The following is a 23,294-nucleotide window of genomic DNA, read 5'->3' on the forward strand; positions in this document are numbered from 1 at the left end:
AAGACAAATGGGCTGACTTTTGGCAGGAGTCTGCCATGCATGAGGAAGAGTTCTTTACTGTGTGCACAGCCCATGATGGTGGACATGTAGCCATGTGTGAGGGCAGTCTGGGTGGTGCAGGCTTGATCAGCACCTTGATTTTACTAGGTCGTATCAGAGAACTGGCCTTTACCACAGGCATCTACATGAGTGACCCAGATGGTCCAACCAGCAGCCACAATTTGTTCCCACAACATACGGCCTCTAAAAGGGGTGTTTTAATCTGCCTGAATAGTCTTGGAAGTGGCAGGCCCAAGAGTCAGCAAAGGTGACTGTTCATGACCAGACCTACGAGAACACCCCTGAGTTCAGCTCACTGAGCAGTGACCAACCTCATTCACTTTAGCTCTGTATAGCTGGCGTTGAGGTTGGACAGCCACAGCAGCACAGTGGATACCATTAGCTTTTAACTTAGCTGAGCCACTGGTGATTCAGGTCCAGGTACTTAAGGGTCTCTGTGAAGTGAGGGTCCCTTTGAGGCAGCCGCTATGCTTCAGGTAATGGGGTGGGAGACAGTTTTCCAAGAGTTTCTGAGGCTGGCGCATTCCAGAAAACACTATTTTTACTTGACCAGGAAGGTCTCCAATACCCAAAGCATCCAACAAGGAGTCAGGCCTCCTTTCAGTCAATCTCACTTTTAGCAATGGAAGTGTAATAGTACACTGGACTGGCCCAGAGGACCTCACACATACATAAATACTCATAAAATATTTATTTTATAAATAAAATAACTTTTTCTTCATTGTGAGTTTTGCTGAAACCCTATCCATGGGATTTGAATGCTTTATTTCCTTATTTACAGCATGTGCCAGTAAGCTTTTTCTGTAAACGGCCAAGAGGCAAAATTGAGGATATTACGTAAGCATAAAGAGAGGAAACAAATCTCTATAAAATTTCTATTAATAAAGTCAAACTATGATGATTATTGAGTAAATTTTTTTCTATAATACAGACCTTTCTTTTGGGGAAGAGTATAACATTTCACCTAATTAGGGTTCAAAGTTAGGGATCCTCCATCATTAAATCAATTCACCTGGCAGCTTTGAGTCTAGGTTTTCAACTATTTCTTCACAATTTGAACACTTGATGGTTGTCCCTTTTAATTTATTTGAAGTGCTATTTTTTTAAAGATTCATCTGTACATGCGAGAAAAAACTCATTCACCTGTTAATGCTTATGTGTAATGAGATTTTATGTATTACATCTTTGAGGATATTTTCTTACACAGGTCATAGATGTGGCACTCAAAACGTGGAGTTAAGTCACTGCGATTTGCAGTGTAGTGCAAAGTGATGAGGGTACCACATATGGTCTGTCACAATTACTCAACTCTGCCACTGTAGTGCAAAAAGCAGCAACTGACAATACATGAAGATGAATGAATGTGGCTGTCTTCCAATAAAACTTTACTTGTGGATACCGGAATGTGAATTTCATATAATCTTCATATGTAGTGAAATATTTTAACCTTTTTCAGCCATATAAAAATGAAAGGCCATTCTTAGTTTGCAAGCCATTCAAAAACAAAAACTGGCCAAATTTATTCCATGAGCAGTAACTGGCCAACGTGTCTTACAGAGATACATCCCAAGGAGTTTATCACCATGGATGGTTAGGGACTACAACAGCTGCCAGAAGATTATAGGCAAAGGTCCTGTTAAAAACAAGTCAAGAGGGACTTCCCTGGTGGCGCAGTGGTTGACAGTCCGCCTCCCAATGCAGGGGACGTGGGTTCGATCCCTGGCCGGGAAGATCCTACATGCCGCAGAGCAACTACGCCCGTGAGCCACAACTACTGAGCCTGCGCTCTAGAGCCCGTGAACCACAACTACTGAAGTCCGAGCGCCTAGAGCCCGTGCTCCGCAACAAGAGAATCCACCGCAATAAGAAGCCCGTGCACTGCAACAAAGAGTAGCCCCCGCTGGCCGCAATTAGAGAAAGCCTGCACGCAGCAATGAAGACCCAACTCAGCCAAAAATAATTTTAAAAAAGTCAAGTAAACAGAACAAATGCCAAAAACTGTAATTTAGGAAAATTTTACCCCCCCCAAAGCAGTTTTTTTTGAAACTATACATAAAGAGTGTACAGACATTCCTTGGTTTGACTACGCTTTGCACCAAGCAGTTCTACTGGTGTCATTTTTCCAACAGCATTTGTTCATTTCCCGTCTGTGTCACATTTTGGCAATTCTTGCAATATTTCAAACCCTCTGCCAGCAAAAAGATGATTCACTGAAGATTCATATGATGGTTAGCATTTTTTAGCAATAAAGTATTTTTAAATTAAGTTATATACATTTTAAGACAATGCTATTGCACACTTAATGGACCACAGTATAGGGTAAACACAACTCTTATATGCACTGGGAAACCAAAAAAATTCCCAGAACTCACTCTGCTGTGATATTCACTTTATTGAGGTGGTCTGGAACCAAACCCACAGTATCTCCAAGGTATGCCTGTACTGCATACCTGAGACTATTCAATCAGACTATTACCAAAACCCATTTTATAAAATTACTCGATTTTAAAGAAACAAAAAATTCTTTGGGCTTTTAGCCAAAACCAGAAAGTGACTTGTAAGGGAAGGAAAATTAATTATCCTCAGACTTCCATTAGCAATTCTTTATTGCCAGAAGGAAATAGGAGTGGTATACTTAAGGTGCTCAAAGAGCGAACTGAGGATTTTAGATCCAGTAAAAGTGACTTTCAGATATAAAGCAAATAACCAACTGTATTCAACATACAAGAACTCAGAAAATGAACTTCCTGAGCAATCAACCAGAGAACAAGCTTCAACCAAAAAAACTAGAACACAGAACTTAAGGACTGGAAGTGGGCATTAAGAACATATACTTGTAGCACTGAGACTACACAGGGCTAAGAAGGAGAATGTAAGTTCTGGCCATGTGCTCAAGCAGTGTTAACACAATACTGTAAAAATGTAGTGGGCCATAGGCCAAAAAGTTTTAAAACTGTTCTCAGTAATTATATTGGTGGTGGTGTTATTTTGAGACTTACGCATGCAGTGTGGGATAATGATGGGACATTCTATCAGTCAACATGTCACTGAGAACTTCTTTGCATTTTCCAGCTTTAAGGGGCCACTCACTTCCCTTGGCCCCTGGCCCTTTCTCCATCCTCAAAGCCAGCAACATCGGGCAGTCTTCACATCACATTATCCCAACCTCCTCTTCGGCCTCACACTTCCACCTTTAAGAACTTGTATAATTACATTAGGCTCACCCTAATAATCTAGGATACTCCCCCTAGTATCTCTTCTCCCCACATGAGCACTCTCAAATTAGTGGTGCTGCTGAAATGTACACATTAAAGAAGCAAAAACCAATTTCAAATCAAGTGTTAGTTTTGCTATTTCAGTCATACCTTAACATAAAGATCTTCAATAACATTTTCAAAAGACTCAAAATTTGTATCCCTGGTTACAGAAATTTTCCTGTGAAAGACCAAGATAAATTGCTCTGGGTGGAAAGAATCAAGTAGAGAAAAGCCACCTGTTAATATCTATGTATTAAGTATGTAAGATATTAAATGGGAAACTTAAGAATTACCTCTTATAGTATTTTTTATTAGATGGATGTTAAAACTCCCTCAAGTTGGCCTATAAGAAAGTAACTTGATTATATCAATCATCAAACAAGCCAAACCATTTTTAAAAAAGGAAACATTCTTTTTGGAAGCATTTTCAAATGAACCCTTCTAAAAGAGAACCATGCCAAGCCCTATTCAGAGATGTAGCAGATGGGAGCTTGACTTGCAGCATCATCTGACTAAATGATGTCCCCCATCAAGAAAACCACCACTTATGTAACTCAATTCCTGGTCCCCACCCTCAACAACCACGCTATTGACCCAATTTCTTTCTACCCTGAAAAGGAACCCCCTGTCATCAGTGAGCTGGACCAAAAAATAAAAGAAAAAACTTCTCCACATGGAATTTTTCTAGTAGCCACAAGTGAAACTATAGGGAAAAAAATAACAGGGAAAACAAGGACTGAAGGACAGGGTTTTTAATAAAATGAACCGATCAGCAGGGTCTGACTTAAGAGGTAAAAGAGCAAGCACTGTGGCCATCTAGGTGAAGAGTGTTCCAAGCACAGGAAGAACAAGTGCCAGAGCCCTACAGTAAGAATGTTCCTAGCTTGTCCAGGACAGTCTGGCTAGAAGAGTAAGGGAAGTGGTAGTAAGAGACAGGTCAGAGGCAAGATCACATGAGACCTTTTGGGTGAACTGACCATCTAAAATAAACTTCCACAAAGTGTGTGGGCAGGGGGACAGACAGGGACACGATGACACAGGGAGACCAGGTAAGCAATAAAAATCCAGGTTGGTAATGACTTGCTCCAAAGTGATAGCAACAGAGGTAGTAAGAACTGGTTAGTTTTCAGATATATTTTGAATGAACTGTGAATGGTCAAGGATGACCACAGAGGACTCTGGTCTAAAACAGAAAGGTGGGTAAAATTGTTGAGCTCAGGAACACCATTTCAAACATGTTAAATGCCTCACTGATATCCAATGAAGATATCAAGTAGGGAGTTGGACAGGCAAACCTGGAGTTCAAAGAAAGGTACAGATTAGAAGTAAAGATCTGACAGTTTATTTAAAACCAAGAGACTGAGTAAGAATACCTAGAAAGAGTATTTGGCAAACATCCAGGGACTAAGCCCTAGGGCTCTCCAACACTAAGGCCTGAAACAAACTAGCAAAGGAGAGTAGCCAGCAACATGGGAGGAAAAACCGAGGTGCAATTCCAGAAGACAGTTAAGAAACACAGGGAAAATCAACTGTCAAATGTCACTAATAGAGACCAAGTAAAATGAAGGCCAAGAATGAACCACTGGACTTAGCAACGACATCTGGTAATCTTGATGGCAACAGTTTCCTTAGACTGGTTGAAGCAGATTCAAGAAAAGTAAAATTAAATACAAGAAATATGGTTAACTCTTTTGAACTTTGCTATAAGGGATTTGAATAGGGAGATATCAGGAAAGGCAGAGGATTTCTGTATGCTGATAGAACTTGTAGAAGGAATATTGATAAAGGTGACAACTGGTGGAGCCCAGAACTTGACTAGGCAAGAGAAGGTGGAATCTGATGCTTGTCCTTGCATAATTCACCCAGTTACAAGAGGGAAGGCAGAAAAAGTGAGAAACACATGCATAGATGGCAGGGTAGAAATAATAGGCATTGATGAGGTTCTCTTGTCATCCGTTCTCAAGAAGCAAGGTCATCAGCTGAACTGAGAATGAGAAAGTTGGAGGTTTGGGAAGAGAGGTATAGAACAGAATGGGTGACCGACTAGGAGGAAATACTGGATAGTGGGCAGCATTAAATACCCACTTAATAGGAGACCAATAACCAATTTCTCTCTCTCTCTAGCCAACTTCAGCTTGACCATTAAGGGATACAGTGGGACATTTACTGCTAGAGAAAGGAGAGCATTTAGATTTTTAACCCCCCCCAAAAAAACCCAAAAACCCAAATGCCAATGAGCTCTTCCGTTTCTCCTATGCTATCAGTCTAGCACAGTGGTTCACAAAGCATGGTCCCTGACCACCAGCATCACCTGAAAATTTGTTAAAAATGCAAAATTTCAGAGCTCACCCTAAAACTACTAAATCAGAAACTCCAGGGGCAGGGCCCTGCAATGTTTTAACAAACCTTCTAGATGATGTGAGAACCACCTTAAAAACTTAACTCAGGGCTTCCCTGGTGGCGCAGTGGTTTAAGAATCTGCCTGCCAATGCAGGGGACACAGGTTCAAGCTCTGGTCCGGGAAGATCCCACATGCCGTGGAGCAACTAAGCCCATGTGCCACAACTACTGAAGCCCGCGCCCTAGAGCCCATGCTCCACAACAAGAGAAGCCACTGCAATGAGAAGCCCATGCACTGCAACGAAGAGTAGCCCCCGCTCGCTGCAACCACAGAAAAGCCCACGTGCAGCAATGAAGACCCAACGCAGCCAAAAAAAAAAAAAAAACTTAACCCATGTAAGGAGGTGTTTCCTTTTATTCACCATCTCTAACACGTCCAAACCATTCCAGGTGAAAACAGATCACTACCCTTTCTCAGCTACTTAGTAACTAAGAGCAGTGAATAAAATCCACACAAAAGGTCAGAAAAATTCACCACATTGCTATCAAATCAGAACACCTGACTATTGTCAGAGTGATCAGAAATTAAGTATCACAAATGAGGTCTTTTATTTGTCACCATTAAAAGTCTGATTTTTAAACAGATTCCTGGACTGGTGGCTCATATCCATCAGCTCGTTCAACTTTAGCACCTGTCTCGTCCCCAGTAGCTTTTCCAGAACTACTACCTTCACCATGTAGCTCCATGAGTTTTCCCACTAAAAGGAAGAAGAAATTTTGTTAGTTATAGTGTACCATATGTTGAAACAGTTATCTTCAATACTATGTAGGCAAGACAAAAAAAAGTGCCATCACCTGGCCTCAAAACAACAACATAAAACCACCAAACAATGTATTTGTCCACACAATTTTTTCTTTCAGGAATCCTGTGGTTTCTCACTTACATTCAAACTTGGGCTTCTTCAGCATTTTTACTTTTCTAACAAAGACATCATGGAGTGGATAAATAGATTGGCAGGCCTTTTCTATGTCTTTTCCAATGCTGTCTGGAATCCTGCAAACCAGTAGTGATAAATTAGAATAAACCTACACTTCATTTAATCCACAGTAATCCTCATTCTGTTATTGCCCTTTCATAGGTGAAGGTTAAATGATCTGAATTATACAGCTAGTTAATAGCAAAATTAGCACTTGAGCCTTTTGAGTCCAAGCCTTATGCCTTTTTCATACACCCCTCTTAGCCAACTGCATGGGAACATCAGAAAAATGTTAACAGTTTTATCATCGGACATCATCTGGGACCGAAACATTTTATCATCACTATTCCCATACGTTACTGATTGTGAAGAGTTTATCTATTCAATGCCTCTTCTAAGGCAAAGGCAAGTCCTGGGCTTCAAGTCTCACTGCCAGGAGAGACCTTCATCCAAAAAAAGGATAAATAAACCAACAAATAACATTTACTGAACACTTAATATGCTTTCATTTCAAGAGATGCAGATAGACGGTTTCACAGATAGAATTAAACATAGGTCTGACCCCACCTTGTCTCATCTGAGGGTTGTGTTGTGAGGGAAAATACTTACAATTTATTGACCACCTCTTTCAAGTCATTTGTCTGCACCTCTCGGGTCATGATTTCCATCATCTTCTTGCGGATCTGGCGGACCTGCTGGTGCTGGGCATAAGAGGTCTTCCGAATCTGATTGTTGCGTTTTTTAGTAAAACCCACACAGAAGAGACGAAGCAAATAACCATCGGTAGTCTTGACATCAACATGAGCTTCAATCATGGTCTAGTGAAAAAAAGATGCGCCAGGTTTTAATGTTATCTATTTTTACCTCTCAAATCTAATTTAAAGAAAAGTGGGGCTTCCCTGGTGGCGCCGTGTTAAGAATCCGCCTGCCAATTCAGGGGACACAGGTTCAAGCCCTGGTCTGGGAAGATCCCACGCGCCGCGGAGCAACTAAGCCCGTGCACCACAACTACTGAGCCTGCGCTCTAGAGCCTGCGAGGCACAACTGAGGCCACACTCTAGAGCCCACATGCCACAACTACTGAAGCCCACGCACCTAGAGCCCGTGCTCCACAAGAGAAGCCACCGCAATGAGAAGCCCGCGCACCACACCTAAGAGGAGCCCCCTCTTACCGCAACTAGAGAAAGCCCGCATGCAGCAATGAAGACCCAACACAGTCAAAAATAATAAATTTTTTAAAAAAAAATTTTTTAAGTGGAGGCCAAGTACTCATTACACAATATTAAGTATAACACAAATGACTAATTTACAGAGTTAACCTCCTTGAAGTGAACTTACCAACAATTACCCCAAATTCTTACTATCCTCCATATCTAATTAAATAAGTACGGAGTCCTCTCAGCTGTCTTCGCCCCTCCCCTCTAGGTAACTTCTCTATCTCATTATCACTATCTCCCCACAGCAACACCCCCTTTCACATATACATGCCTTTTACAGACACTGCTCCTCCCCCAATCAATTAACTCTGCAAGGAAGAGAAAAATAGGTTTGAAGGGACTCTACAATACCAACATCTAAACCTATTCCATTTAAAAAAATGTGCTCTGAATAGCTGAAATTTTGTAGTAACACTAAATACATACGTTTTAAAATGTCCTTTATGTTCCAAACTAAAGCCACACTGAGGATTAAATATTCAATTTCACAACTATAATTTTTAAAAATCCATCATTAGTCTTACTACTACCTAAATTCAAGAAACAAAAACTAGGGCTTCCCTGGTGGCGCAGTGGTTGAGAGTCCACCTGCCAATGCAGGGGACACGGGTTCGTGCCCTGGTCCGGGAAGATCCCACATGCCACGGAGTGGCTGGACCCGTGAGCCATGGCGGTGAGCCTGCGCGTCCGGAGCCTGTGCTCCACAACGGGAAAGGCCACAACAGTGAGGCCCGCGTACCACCAAAAAAAAAAAAAAAAAAAAATTAGGTACCAACAAAAACTGAATTGCCTTCTTTGCATTTTGTTAACTTTATCTTAGTCTAAAAAATGAATACAATACAATCATAGTGAAAGGACCTTAAAATATTTCCAGAAATGCAACTATAAAACCTTAGGAGAGTATCAGAAATAAATGTAACAAAATAATCATATCATACGAGACCGCAACATTTTGTCATCATTCCTCCCCACACAAAAACATCCCCAAACGTGATGGTTAGCCAGACACATCTGAACCATCATTTCCTGTAGTTAAACCAATGGGTACTAAATGCTGTGTCAAGCTCTGTACTAAGCATGTTTACATGGATCTTTTATTTCATCCTCATAATTCCATGAGCTAATATTCTTTTTTTTTTTTTGGCTGAGCTGTGTCTTCATTGCTGCGCGCAGGCTTTCTCTAGTTGTGGCGAGCGAGGGCTACTCTTCATTGTGGTGCGCGGGCTTCTCGCTGAGGTGGCTTCTCTTGTTGCAGAGCACAGGCTCTAGGCACGCGGGCTTCAGTAGTTGTGGCTCGAGGGCCCTAGAGCGCAGGCTCAGTAGTTGTGGCACACGGGCTTAGTTGCTCCACGGCATGTGGAATCTTCCCGGTCCAGGGCTCAAACCCGGTCCCCTATATTGGCAGGTGGATTCTTAACTACTGCTCCACCAGGGAAGCTCCATGAGCTAATATTCTTACCTACAATTTACAGATAAAGAAACCAAGGCTTAACAAGCTTTAAGTTACTTTCCAAAGAGAACATAACTGGGAAAAAGAGCCAAAATTTCAGTCTCACACTCCTATTATAGCACAATAGATAATCAAAACTAGCCCAATCCATCCTTTCACTATAAAATTCACTAGATTCTGATGTCCAAAGGTATTCTGAAGACAGGCAAAGCTAAAACTGCAAACCTGCACCTAAATGTTCTTGAACCAGCCACTAATCCATGCAGCAAAAAAACCCTGATAATCCAATATTAAATCTTGAATTTAAACAAATAACTAAATTTAATTTAAACAGCCTCACTGCTGTTGCTCAAGTTCAACAGTGCCAATCCAAGACCGCACACTTAATAACAGCAAGAAAACATCAAGGGCTTAAAATGAAATCTAAACCTCAAATGCACAACACGCTCCTTTCCTGACATTAAATCATGACATCTCTGGTCATGCACGGCACAGCACCATGCACTTTAGAGAACTTTTATTCTCACCTGCCATTTTTTGACCATGGAGCACATTTTGTCACGGGTAAGATCCATGCCATGGAAATTAGTCAGGCAGTTTTTGCCCTGAACATCCTCAGTAATAAGCTTGAATTTTCTAAATGCAACTTCATCATTCTGCAGATCAGCAAGGCTCACTTCAAACACACGACCCTTGAGGCCATCAGACGCGATTTCTATAAAACAAGAATCAATTGTTAATGTTAGGAACCACATAAGCAAAGTCAAGTTAATATTCAAGCATTAAGTTTAGAAACCTAATGATAAATTATAAAGACCTTAACTTCTGTCAACTAAATCCATATGGACACCAACGACTTACTGACAGGGCTCATTAGAACCTCAAAACTACCCATGCTCATTTCATTGGTAATTCTAAAAGTGCCATCTTGCTTCTACAAGTGCTGCACTAAAAACAAGCCCCAAAGGGCCCAAAGCTGCAACCAGAGCTGACACTTCCTTAATGTATCCCACCACACAACGAAAAGTAGACCAAGATACATACATGTCTCAGTTTAAGAAAAATACAAACGAAAAATAATATACTCACTGGTTCCTTGAGTTCTCGTGACTAGTGTTTTCCCAATATTTCTTATATTGAACATAGCTGGTGCTTTCACATCATACCAATCTTTCTTAGAAAATGGGTCAACCCTGGATTTAAAAACATGCTTAAATTTTATCGCAGATCACATAATTTTTTTTTTAACTTCCCTCATTTCAATTACTCTAAAAGGCTAACTGACATGCAGACACTGGTGTAAACTATTCCTCTCGGTTAGGTGAGGGGCGCATATGTAAAATCTAGTTCTTCCCACCATGTCTATTTCACTGTGCAGGCCTGACACTTTGGTAAATTATGCCACGAACATATACACTCCCACCCCACCCACCCATCCATCGGTGCTTCCACTACACCGGCAACACTGACTCCAAACAACATGTACGTCTCTTCAACTTTACTGGTACGTTAAGACACATACTGGTAACCCGGGCTCCTTACGGCCTCAAGCTATCAGGAGCGCCCAGGTTCCACCCGGCCCAAACAGGGGAAGGACGCGAGGTCCCGGGTGGACAAAAAAAGTGCCTTTCACAACTCCAGCTCTTGGAAGGGCATTACCCGAGGAACTTACAAGGCCCGTGAGCTCACAAAACGGAACACGCCAGTCCCTAGTGACGGCAGCAATCCGACTCAAAAGGGGCGCGCATAAGGCCCACAAGGCCAGGAGGGAAGCAACGGGTCCGCAACAGAGCAGCACCCGGATCCGCTAGGCCGCGGTTCGGAATTTACCAACCCGGCACGGCCCGCGCAATCCAACTAGCATCCTCGCCATCCGGCCCACACCACGACTGAGAAACCGCCCGCCGACTCCAGTAGGAGCCCCAATAGCGGGGGGGCACGATAGTTACCACTTACACTTTCTTCTTGGCTCCCTTTTTACCGCCTTTCGTAAGGCGCTTGTTCTTTCCGACCGCCATGGTGCTGTTCCGAGAGCCAAAAGGACGGAAATTACACTCACGCGAGATCTTAGGGGTACGGGGGCGGGACGCGCTGTCTACATGACCTTCGATCTTACGTTCTTCCGGCCTCAAGAATATCGCGACAACAGAGAGAGGCACGCGTCTGACCGTGGCTGCGACAGCGCCCTCCAGTGGGGGGAGTCTGCACAGCACGCCGCGGGCCGCTCGCTGCGGGGTCTGCGCTCGGAGGCGGTGGCGCTGGCAACCTGAGGTGCGGACTCCTTGGTTACCTGGGGTTCCCGTGGCTCCGACGCCCGGAAGTAGGTTTCCGTGGGAGGAGGCCCACTCAGCATCATTCAAAGCTGAACTCACCTTCAAGCCTGTTTCTTCTCCAACAGCGTGGGATTAGAGATCAGACAGCAGATCTAGGTTCATAAGCTAATTTCAGTATTTAGCCTTGTGACCTGTCTGTGCTTCAGTTTCCTCGTATTTAAAATGGAGGCAGCAGTGTGATCTATCTCGTAAGATTGTTAGGATTAAATATGTATAACTTCTGAGATATTGGTAAGGTTCTAAGGTACTGGTAAGGTTATTGGAAAGATTTGTTGATAAGGATGCTGGTTAGTGGAGTACGTTCGCTTTGTGAACATCCATCAAACTGTACACTTACTTGTGTACTTTTCTGTAAGTTTCTTATACATTAATAAAAAGTGTTGGATATTTTGTTTGTTTTAATGGAGTGAGTTCTGCTCATTTTTTCCCTGATGGACTATGGTTCCAGTGTTCCCTGATACTTCAATTTCTCAAGAAAAGTTTATTTTAATTGCAGGGGATAACGAAATACATTCTGGCTAGATGTGGCCTGCTAGCTTCAAGTGTGACGTCCCTGGAAAGCTGGCTCATACAGGCTTGGTACTCAGCCAGTGGTATGTTGAGTTCCCTTCTCTAACTTCCCGTCTGGCAAAAAAACCTGCAACCAAGCCAGAAACCTACCCCGACTCACATCACTCCCACAAGCCTTTGAGTCCTTTAATCTCTTCCAGTCTTTCTAACCTACATCCCTTACCTCCTATGACCCTCACTTTCTAAAACAATCTTCCTAAATCTCCAATCCTAGCCTAAAATCTTTCCATTCCATTCATCTCAGTTGCTTATAGGATAGTCAAGTTCTTATTTCACAACAATGTGAATATACCTAGCACTACTGAACTGTACACTTAAAAATGGTTAAAATGGTAAATTTTATGTTGTGTTTTTTTATCACAGTTATTAAAAAAAATCAAAGTCCTTAGCTGAGCCTATAAAACCTCTTTCATCTTGAGTTACCTCCCTTTTCATCCTCTCCTTATCTTAGTCTTTAGTGGATACCCCAACTCTGGCCATCTGGAGCTATTTAAAATTTTCTCTTGCCTCCATTGCTTTTCCCCTCATCAGCAGGCAAATACCTGTGCATGTTCAAGACAGCTCAGCTTCATTTCTTCTTTCACTAAGAGGTTGATTCCCCAAACAGGCTTTCCCTCACACCTGCTCCCAGAAGACCTAACACTACTTAACTTGTTAGTAACTACAGATCAATGTGTCCCTTTCTCACTGTAAGCAGGAGGGCATACAGTACAGTCATTTTCTTATTTGTGCCCATTTCTTAGCACATAGTGGGCCCTCATAATATTTGTTGGCTGAATAAATAATAGTAGACAACATTGATGATATTCCCAGTCTTTTGAACTTGGTGGGTCAGTCTAAATTTTCAAAATAATTTTGGGAATCAACATGACAGCAATTTTAAAATTTCAACAATCTGTGAGACAAAACCAGAAACAACTTCCATTTTCTATTAGCCTCATTTCATTTAAAAATTATATTTTGACCCCCCAAATAAACATAAAAAACATATCCTCTAAAAAGTCAGTCCTTTTAAATAAATAAATCAGCTTTATGAAAAACTCCACAGACCTTATTTTTCTTGTCTCCTCGCAAATTAGTGAATACTAGTAACCAGTGGAAATCAATGAGTCCTTCCAAATATAATATTGAGTCTAATAAACTCTGTATTAATTCTATACTTACAGTTACCTTAACTAAATTTACTTCATATGTGGCACTTCACTAGCTTAAAAATTTCCCAATGGAAAATGTTATCGACCCCCAGGTCAGACTAAAAACTGAACTTAGGGCTTCCCTGGTGGCGCAGTGGTTGAGAGTCCGCCTGCTGATGCAGGGGACACGGGTTCGTGCCCCGATCCGGGAAGATCCCACATGCCGCGGAACGGCTGGGCCCGTGAGCCATGGCCGCTGAACCTGCGCGTCCGGAGCCTGTGCTCCACAACGGGAGAGGCCACAACAGTGAGAGGCCCGTGTACTGGAAAAAGACAAAAGCAAAAACTGAACTTACCTTCTACCTAAGGTAAGTCTGATTCCTCTTTCTGCCCAAGAGTGAAAGAGCCACAGGGGAGGTGTTAATGAAGTCAGCTGCATCTAGTTTATTCTGGAGAAACCAGCACCTAAGGGATTTGTCGGAGGTACAAATTTCAGTCCTCAACTTTGTCTTGTAATGAAAGGTTTTTTAAAAATAAATTGTATTTCCCTTACACTGTTACATTAAATGGTGCAATCATCAGTTTTAATTAAATTATATTGAATAAAAGATAGCATGGGAGGTGTGAAATCAGTTTATTGGGTCTCAACCATCTAGGAATTTCAAAATTCAGATAGAATAAAATGGAACAGAAAAACATGAGTACCTCAAACCTAGAAAGGTGTCCGTAGCATGTTATTAATTTTCTTTCCATCTGTGACTAATCTGTTAAATCCATCCAATGATTTTTTGAATTTTGATTGCTATGTTTTTTATTTCTAAAAGTTCCATTTCGTCCTTTTTCAGTTTCTGTCACTTTTTAAACTTTATTTTTTATTGAGGTTTCATTGCTTTATAACATCATATAAGTTTCATGCGTTCAATTTATATCACTTTGTTGTTCCTTATTCTTTCAGACATTTTCGATATAGATCTAAACCCAGTAAGCATAATTGTGATTGACATCTGAAGCGGGGTGGGCAGTCTTGTAAGACTGTGCCGTTAACCTGTCGAATTGAGATTTGAGTTAAATTGTAGGACACCCAGCTGGTGCCCAAGAATTGCTTATTGGTGTGGGAATGGCAGCTGCCCATGTTGGAATGGGTTCCAAAATTGTTGTAACATCATTTTCTCCCAGTCTGTAAACACCCCCGATCTCGTTTCCTTTTCTTCTCAGCTGCAGCCCATGGTTGTTCATGTAAACAACAGACTTTTTCACCAAAACTCTATACTTCCTTGCAGCCTTAGCCTTCTCTGACCCTGCCCAGAAAACCCTAAGCCTAGTTCAATGCGTAATTAACCTTCCCATGGTAGTATTTCCCCCAGTTCTTTCACTCCTCCCTGTATCTATGACCTTGTGTTGTCCCCTCCCACACTGACTTTGGGCCTGATAGTGTTTCTTGCTTTAGTCAAGGGACATTAGCAACTCTGACTTGAGCAATGGCTTAAAAGATGCAGGCACATGTGGGCTTTGCTCGTTCTGCTCTTTGGAACACTGAGCTCACTAAGTGAAGAAGCCTGAGCTAGCCTGCTGGAGAACGAGAGGACATTTGAAGCAGAAATAACAAGGCCCAGCTGAGATCTTTCCAGAACAACAAGTCTACCAACCATCAGGTATTTGAAAAAGTCCATCCTAGACCATTTAATCCAACTGAGCTGGCCCAGAACAGAAGAACCACCCAGCTGACACATAGAATCATGAGAAATAATAAATGTTTGCTGTTTTAAGTCATTAAGTATTGGGAGAATTTGATTTGCAGCAAAAACTAGCATGTATTTTTCTCTACCCTTACATTTACCCTTACCCTCATGGTATGGTTAGAGAAGACTGCACATTTCAGACTGGAACTACTAGAAATTAATGGTATTAAAGGATTGGGTCCCTGAGAATCCTTTTACCTGTCAGCTCCCCTTCCTGTTCCTCTCAATATTTCAGTTGCTCACCATGCTATTCCTGCCCCCAACTCAGCCTGTCCCCTGTCATTTTTATAAAATGACCTTGTCGCCTACTTCAGATAAGGTGGGGCTTGCAGGCTACAGGAAGGACTCAATGTCCTTCTGTGTGGGATGAGAAGCCATTGGAGGCTTTTGAGCAGTAGAGTGACACTGGCTGCTGTGGGGAGAATAAGCAAGAGTGGTGGAGCAAGAGTAGAAACAAGAAGTTAAACGAGATGATGGTAGCTTGGTCTAGGGAGATAGAGGAGGGAGTGCAGAGGGTGGAGAGCTGTGGAAACAGGACACTATTCATGGAGACCAAAATGGAAATGACTTCCCCAGGACTTCCCTGGTGGTCCAGTAGCCAAGAACTCACCTTCCAGTGCAGGGGATGCGGCTTCAATCCCTGGTCAAGGAACTGAGATCCCACATGCATGGGGCAACTAAGCCCGCATGCTGCAACTACTGAGCCCGCACGCCACAACAAGAAAGAAGCCTGTGCACCGCAGTGAAGAGCCCACACGCTGCAACGGAAGATCCCACATGCCAAAAGACCACAACGAAGATCCTGCAACCAAGACCCGATGCAGCCAAATAAATAAATAAATAAATAAGTACAATAAATACAATAAAATGCAGATGACATCCTCTGGACTTGTGAAGTGCAGTTGCCCTGGGTGGAAGGACATAGCAAAAATTCTGATTATATTTTGAAGATAAGAGCCAAAAAGATTTGCTGATGAATTGATACGGGAAGACAAAAAGGAATCAAGGATAATCACATTTTACTATAATGATTTTTCTTTAAATTGGTGCTTACCTACCCCATCCCCTTCTTAGAAGAAGGCAGAGACAGTCCTACATATCTCTCTTTGTATACTAGTCTCGAATGAATGAATGAATGACTCAGTCAATAGATGAATCCTGAGTAATATTTTTGCTTTATGTCAGATTACACATTTTTGTTGGAAATTTAGCTTTTCTCCTTTCTTTTCTATTTGCAAAATGAAGTAGTACGTATAATGAGTTCTCATTGTAGAGGTGTTCCAGGTGTGATTATGAAAATGTACTCTGTTTTCTCCCAAAGTACAATGATCAGAACAGTACAGGTCAACAAACTATGATCATCTGGCAATGAAATAAGGAGCTTTTGAGAGAATGAAATCAATTATGTCACTGAATACACTGTTTAGTTCAGTTGACTGTTTTTTTCCATAGTAAAACTTCGTCTACTGAGGAAGTAGTACTGTGATTTGCATTCCAGCTTAAGCTCATCTTGTTGCCAGCTGGCACATTTTGTTGCACTGCAACAAAGGATCAGCTGGATTCTGCTGCAGAATATCTTATCGGGCATGCCAAACACACTAAAGGCCTGGAAAATTTCTTGAAGATGCTCTTCAGAGTTATATAAGGGAGATGATATATTTGAAAATAAGAAAATAAAGTTTTGGAAAGGACTTTAAAAAGTTTAAAGGCCACGAGGTATAGTGGGAAAACATGGATTTTGAAGCCAGACCTGGTTTCAAATCATTGCTCTGTCACCTACTATGTGACTTTATATTATAGTCTTTGTTTTCTCACCGGTAAGTGGGAATAATACCTACCTCCTTGGTAGGTATTGGTAGGTACTTGTAAAGTTTAAATGACACAATATACAATGGAAGCCTAGCACAGGGATTAACACATAGTAGACACTCAGTAACTGTTATCTCTTTTTCTCTATCCAAAATAAATGTCAGATTTACTATCTAGCTTTGTCTCAGCTGCCCACTCACACTCATGTCAACACCTCGCTGTCCTCGACCTTGTTAAACATCAAGGGTCGCTCTCGTTGGAGCCATTTCCCCTGCCTAACTCAGCCTGTGTGGTTTGCTGTGGATGGCAGACAGGAAGAAGGAACTTGTCCAGGGAGCAAAGCAAGACAATTGAGAAGGAAGGCTGAGATTGTATCTGTGCACAGTGATATTAGTGTCATTGCAGAAGTACAGTAGTACAATCAAACAGGATTCCTTATTACCATTGCTATCACTAAGGACAGCACACATCCTAGGGACACTCACATTTTTTGTTGTTGTTGTTGATACCCATACAGCCATTGCTGCTGGTTTTAGGTGGGAATTGAAACGACTTCCCATATACTGTAAGAGTATAAGTAGTGGAACTTTTCTTCTGGACAACATTTCACAAAGTGAAAAGCTAGGATAGAATCTAGTATTGTCACTATTTGGTATCATGTAGATCTGTGTTCAGTCTCACATCACATAGTAGTTTGACTTCAGGAAAGTTTTTAATCTTTCTGAACTTGTCTTCACCTTACTCTGTTAGTGGGAAGTTGAGTTCAAGGTCGCCATGCTGTACAACTCCAGGGAGCGCCACTCACGTAGATTGCACTGGATGTTAAGCAAAAACTTGATTCAGAAACTGTTACAAGACTTCAATAATAGTGACATAAACAAGGTAGAAATGATTTGTTACTCATGTGGCAGTCCCAGTGTATACAGTCCGGGGTTGATACATAGGCTCGATGATATCAGGGATTCAGATTTCAAGATTTCATCAGTCTTATTATTCTGCCATCCATGATACATTGCTCTCATCCATGTAGCCCAAGGTGAAAAGTTAACATTTCGTCCAGCAAGAAGAGGGAAAAGCAAAGAGGAAGGCATGATTCTTTCCTTGAAGAATACCATCTACAACAGTGCTCCCCAACCTTTTGAGCACCAGGGACCGGTTCGTGGAAGACCATTTTTCCACGGATGGGGGTGGGGTGTGGGGAATGGTTCAGGCGGTAATGTGAGCAGTGGGGAGCGATGGGGAGCGGCAGATGAAGCTTCGCTTGCTCGCCTGCCTCTCACCTCCTGCTGTGCGGCTTGGTTCCTAACAGGCCACGGACCAGTACTGGTCCACGGCCCGAGGGTTGGGGAGCCCTGATCTCCAAGTTCTTTTTTTTGTTTTTTTTTGGCCAAGCTGTGCTGATTTTCATCAGAAACTTAGTTCATAAGAACTGAGTGGGATAGTGAAAGTGGTGGTAAGCAAATTTAGGTGAGCAGTACAGATGACCCCAACACAGCGTCCAAATGACTGAGAGTCATTTTGAACTGTCACTTAGGGGATAAACCAGTGGTACAGGGAAGAAAGGATCTTGGTTCTGGAGGGAATTTAGTCTGGGCCTAGGTGGAAATATTTTGTTTGTTTGTTTGTTTTTAAGTTTATTTTATTGAACTATAGTTGATTTACAATGTTTTGTTAATTTCTGCTATACAGCAAAGTGATTCAGTTATACATATATATATATACATATTCTTTTTCGTATTCTTTTCCATGATGGTTTATCACAGGATATTGAATATATTTCCCTGTGCCATACAGTAGGACCTTGTTGTTTACCCATCCTATATATAATAGTTTACCTCTGCTAACCCGAAACCCTCACTCCATCCCTCCCCCTTGGCAACCACAAGTCTATTTTCTATGTCTGTGAGTCTTTTCCTGGTTGATAGATAAGTTCATTTGTGTCATATTTTAGATTCCACATATAAGCAATATATGGTATTTGTCTTCCTCTTTCTGACTTACTTTGCTTAGTATGATAATCTCCAGGTCCATTCATGTTTCTGCAAATGGCATTATTTCATTCTTTTTTATGGTTGAGTAGTATTCCATTGTATATATGTACCACATCTTCTATATCCATTCATCTGTCGATGGACATTTAGGTTATTACCATGTCTTGGCTATTGTGAATAGTGCTGCTATGAACATAGGGTTGCATGTATCTTTTTTTTTTTTTTTTGCGGTACGCAAAAAAAGGCCACCGTTGTGGCCTCTCTCGTTGTAGAGCACAGGCTCCAGACGCGCAGGCCCAGCGGCCATGGCTCACGGGCCCAGCCGCTCTGCAGCATGTGGAATCTTCCCGGACTGGGGCACGAACCCGTGTCCCCTGAATCGGCAGGCGAACTCTCAACCACTGTGCCACCAGGGAAGCCCTGCATGTATCTTTTTGAATTATAGTTTTGTCCAGGCATATGCCCAGGAATGGGATTGCTGGATCATATGGCAACTCTATTTTTAGTTTTTTGAGGAACCTGCATAGTGTTTTCCGTAGCGGCTGCACCAACTTACATTCCCACCAACAGAGTAGGAGGGTTCCCTTTTCTCCACCCCCTCTCCAGCATTTGTTATTTGTAGACTTTTTAATGATGACCATTCTGACCAGTGTGAGGTGGTTAGGTGGAAATATTTTTGACTAACAGGACAGAATAGGTCTATTTCTGATTTTGTGGGTCAGAAATAGAGAAAGGTACTTTGACAAGAGGGGAGTAAACAGACAATGATTTTAAGGCAAATGCATTCACTCACACATTTATGTATTTATTCATTCATTAGTGGTAGGTACTATGAGATCAGGGGGGTATAAAACATAAGATCTGCCCTCAAGAATCTTACGATCTAGCATGCTAAGGAGATTGAGTAATGTAGTCCTGTATACTTACATATGACCTAATCTGTACACAGATTCTACTCAGTGATACCTTCAAATGGTACAGTAAAACAGCAATATATGTACCACCATAAAGTCCGTGTATAGTCCAGTCAAATTATGAAGACTTCAGAAACATTATGCATGTTGTCGGAATTCCCTGACGGTCCAGTGGTCAAGACTCAGTGCTTTCACTGCAAGGGACCCGGGGTTCAATCCCTGATCGGGGAACTAAGATCCAATAAGCCCCTCAGTGTGGCCAAAAAAAAGAAACATTATGCGTATTGTTTAAACTTTCGGTCAGAATAAATATCCACATACAATTTTCTACCCTCAGCTCCTGAAGTCTGTATTGCAAACAGCATGGACATCCTCTTAAGTAGAATCTCTGCAGTGATGTTCATTGTAACAAGATTTTTACTTGTAAATCAGATATTTATTCATTCGATAGTATTATCCAGATACATAGTGTGACCTTTATCCTCTCAGTACGTCCTTTATTTTGAGACCTTCCCCAAAACTGTGATAACTGTGTAATTTGCAACTAACTAACATGCCTTCAATCCCAACTTCCCCATCAACTAGTCCTGTAATCACAGGCAAGTCACTTAATCCCTCTGAGCTTTAGGTCCCTGCAAAATGGAGATAGTAATGCCTGGCCTATCTACCTGGCAGGATTATTTTCATACTCTCATAAAAGTATTAATAAAAAAATACAGAGAAACAGTGTTTTTTTTTAATTGCTATAATTTCAGACCTTGAGCATATATCAGCATCCAAAGTGGTATTTAAATTGCCACCTAATTTTTCTGGGCTTCTTGAAAGATGAGCTCAGACTGAATTTCTCTTTTTCTCTGCTAACCTACCACACAACTTCATGTTTTCTATTCCTATTCCTGTTTCTGCAATTTTCCTTCTCAATAATTGCTAACATGAGAAGTGGTTTAAATTATTTAAGCTGCTGGCAGTTACACTGAAAATACAGAGAAAACAGGTAGAAGTTTTTGTTATATTGTGGCAATGAGAAAGAAAATTAACACTGTAGAAGTCCTGACGTGGTAGTAGAATTATTTACGTTATCTCACTTAATCTCTTACAACCTTCACAAGAACACTGTAAGACAGCATTATTAAATGAGGAAACAAGACTCAGTGGTTTAGGGACTTGCCCCAAATCACACAGCTATAAATGTAGAGCTGGGATCAAACCCAAGTTTGATTACAGAGATTAATGTTTTTCCTCTAACAAACTCCCAGGTGATATTGCCTCTGCTGGTGTTGCTCTACATTTTAAGAACTGCTTGACAAGACTACTGTATTGATCATCTAGTATCTGTAATACTGTACTCAACATTGGGTTAGAAACTCAGCATAATACAGGATAGGGAACAGCTCAGGTTACCCCTCTTGAAACACATACATTCCTTTTGTGTGTGTGTGTGTGTGTGTGTGCACTAAAAAATAGTTAGAGGAATAAAAAACACATGAGTCATATAAGAAACAAAAATGACCATTGTAAATGCAGTCCAGTAACTTTTACATGTGAATGGATTAACCAATCGGATCAAAAGACAGACATTGTCAGACTAGATTTTTGAAAAGGTTCAACTATATACTGTCTACAGGAGACACACTTTATATTCAAAAATACAAAGAAATAGAAAGTAAAAGAATAGAAAAGGATATATAATGCAAACAGCAAAAGAAACTAAGGTGACTAATATAAGACAAAATAGACTGAAAGTCTATTAACAAAAAATGTTATTAGAGATGAAGAGGGATAGTTCATAGTGATAGAAGGGTCAATCTATATCAGAAAGCTATGATAATTATAAACATACATGCATCCAACAACAGATCATCAAAATACGTAAAGCAAAAACTGACAGAAATGAAGGGGAAAATAGACAGTTCTACAATAATAATTGGAGACTTTATACTCCGTTTTCAAAAATGGATAGAACAACTAGATAGAAGGCTGGTAAAGAAATAGAAGACTTGAACAATGCTATAAACCAACCAGATTTAATAGACATCTATAGAGCACTCCACCCAACGACAGCAGAATACACAGTCTTCTCAAATACGCATAGGAGATTCTCCAGGATAAAACAAACCTCAGTACATTTAAGAGGATAAAAATAATACAAAATATGTTCTCAAACAAAATGTCAACAAAAATCAGTTGATCTAAGAAAAGAAATGGAAAATTTCATTCAAACAAAATTTGAGGATTATAACCTTGGAAGAGTATCTCAGAAAGCTCCGAGAACTGTTCTGCCAGTTAGAAGTCAAGACACAGTTATATAAGAACTTTTTGAGACAGAGGGCTGTACATCAAATGATGTATTACTGACAGTTTACATAATCCAGATCTGGGTGCGACCTCTTATCAAGATGGAATGTTATCTTCAAGGAGTTATTTTAAGAGAATGTTGCTCTTTATGTTTGAGCAGAAATTTCTGCCAATGGAGAAGGTTTGGTCAATGCAAAATGCAGATACACAATGCACAGTGGGGGGAGAGAGGAGGCCAAAGGGCAGAGAAAATTTGGTTTAAATTTTTCTTGTCTTGCCATAAAATATGAATTTTATTTCACAAAAGAAAGGAATGAAATTAGAAATCAATAACAGAAAGAATATGGGGAAACACACAAGTATTTTGAAATTAAAAACACACTCCTAAATACCCAAATAATCATAGAAGAAAGCAAAAGGGAAATTAAAAATACTTTGAGAAAAATGAAACAACAATACGCCAAAACTTATGGGATATAGCTAAAGCAGCACTTAGAAGGCAATTTATAGCTGAAAATGCCGGTATTAAAAAAAGAAGAAAGATCTTTAATCAAGATCTTAATCTTCTACCTTAAGACACTGGGAAAGGGGGAGCAAATTAAGTCTTAGGCAAGCAAGGAAGAAAATAATAATGATTGAGAGGAAATTAATGAAATAGAGAATAGAAAAACAATAGAGAAAATAATGGAAACAAAATCTGGTCCTTTGACAAGATCATCAAAACTGACAAATCTTTAGCTAGACTGACCAAGAAAAAAAATTTTAAGACTCAAATTACTAGAATCAGAAATGAAATAGGTGGGCTTCCCTGGTGGTGCAGTGGCTAAGAATCCGCCTGCCAGTGCAGGGGACACGGGTTTGAGCCCTGGTCCAGGAAGATCCCACATGCAACGGAGCAACTAAGCCCGTGCACCACAACTACTGAGCCTGCACTCTAGAGCCTGTGAGCCACAACTACTGAGTCCACATGCCACAGCTACTGAAGCCCGCACACCTAGAGCCGGTGCTCTGCAACAAGAGAAGCCACCACAGTGAGAAGTCTGCACGCCGCAACAAACAGTAGCCCCAGCTCGCCACAACTAAAGAAGGCCAACGTGCAGCAACGAAGACCCAACGCAGCAAAAAATAAATTAATTAATTAATTTAAAAAAAAAGAAATGAAATAGGGGATATCATTACTGGCCTTACAGAAATAAAAAGGATTGTAAA

At 41.1% G+C, this 23,294-nt stretch overlaps 1 protein-coding gene and 2 non-coding genes across 4 annotated transcripts; all 3 read right to left on the reverse strand.

Annotated features, from left to right (window-relative positions):
- Window positions 1-6,054: 6,054 nt before the first annotated feature.
- RPS3A (ribosomal protein S3A) lies at window positions 6,055-11,417 on the reverse strand. 2 transcript variants are annotated; one of them, XM_030878200.2, is made up of 6 exons: window positions 11,258-11,417; window positions 10,391-10,494; window positions 9,829-10,016; window positions 7,244-7,452; window positions 6,602-6,711; window positions 6,055-6,415 (listed from the first exon to the last, which is right to left on the reverse strand). In XM_030878200.2, the coding sequence occupies exons 1-6, from the start codon at window positions 11,317-11,319 to the stop codon at window positions 6,294-6,296; spliced, it is 795 nt and encodes a 264-aa protein (XP_030734060.1). In that variant the 5' UTR covers window positions 11,320-11,417; the 3' UTR covers window positions 6,055-6,293. The 2 variants fall into 2 exon arrangements, with proteins under 2 accessions (XP_030734060.1, XP_060155683.1); XM_060299700.1 differs by lacking the exons at window positions 6,055-6,415; window positions 6,602-6,711; window positions 7,244-7,452 and adding an exon at window positions 9,254-9,310.
- Window positions 6,912-6,982, reverse strand: LOC115864530 (small nucleolar RNA SNORD73). Its single transcript, XR_004043987.1, has one exon. It is a non-coding gene; the product is annotated as a small nucleolar RNA SNORD73 (small nucleolar RNA).
- Window positions 8,751-8,817, reverse strand: LOC115864526 (small nucleolar RNA SNORD73). The gene has a single exon (XR_004043983.1). It is a non-coding gene; the product is annotated as a small nucleolar RNA SNORD73 (small nucleolar RNA).
- Window positions 11,418-23,294: the final 11,877 nt, after the last annotated feature.

This window comes from Globicephala melas, chromosome 5 (genome assembly GCF_963455315.2).
Source record: "Globicephala melas chromosome 5, mGloMel1.2, whole genome shotgun sequence".
Lineage (NCBI taxonomy): Eukaryota > Metazoa > Chordata > Mammalia > Artiodactyla > Delphinidae > Globicephala > Globicephala melas.

What these genes read in the sequence shown, in the direction of transcription:
- RPS3A (XM_030878200.2), bottom strand. Translation starts at nt 11,319, where the DNA reads ATGGCGGTCGGAAAGAACAAGCGCCTTACGAAAGGCGGTAAAAAGGGA. An exon ending in CCATGGTCAAAAAATGGCAG is followed by an intron (nt 7,453 to 9,828) that starts GTGAGAATAAAA and finishes TTTTTTCACTAG; the next exon opens with ACCATGATTGAAGCTCATGT. An exon ending in GAAGAAGCCCAAGTTTGAAT is followed by an intron (nt 6,416 to 6,601) that starts GTAAGTGAGAAA and finishes TCTTCCTTTTAG; the next exon opens with TGGGAAAACTCATGGAGCTA.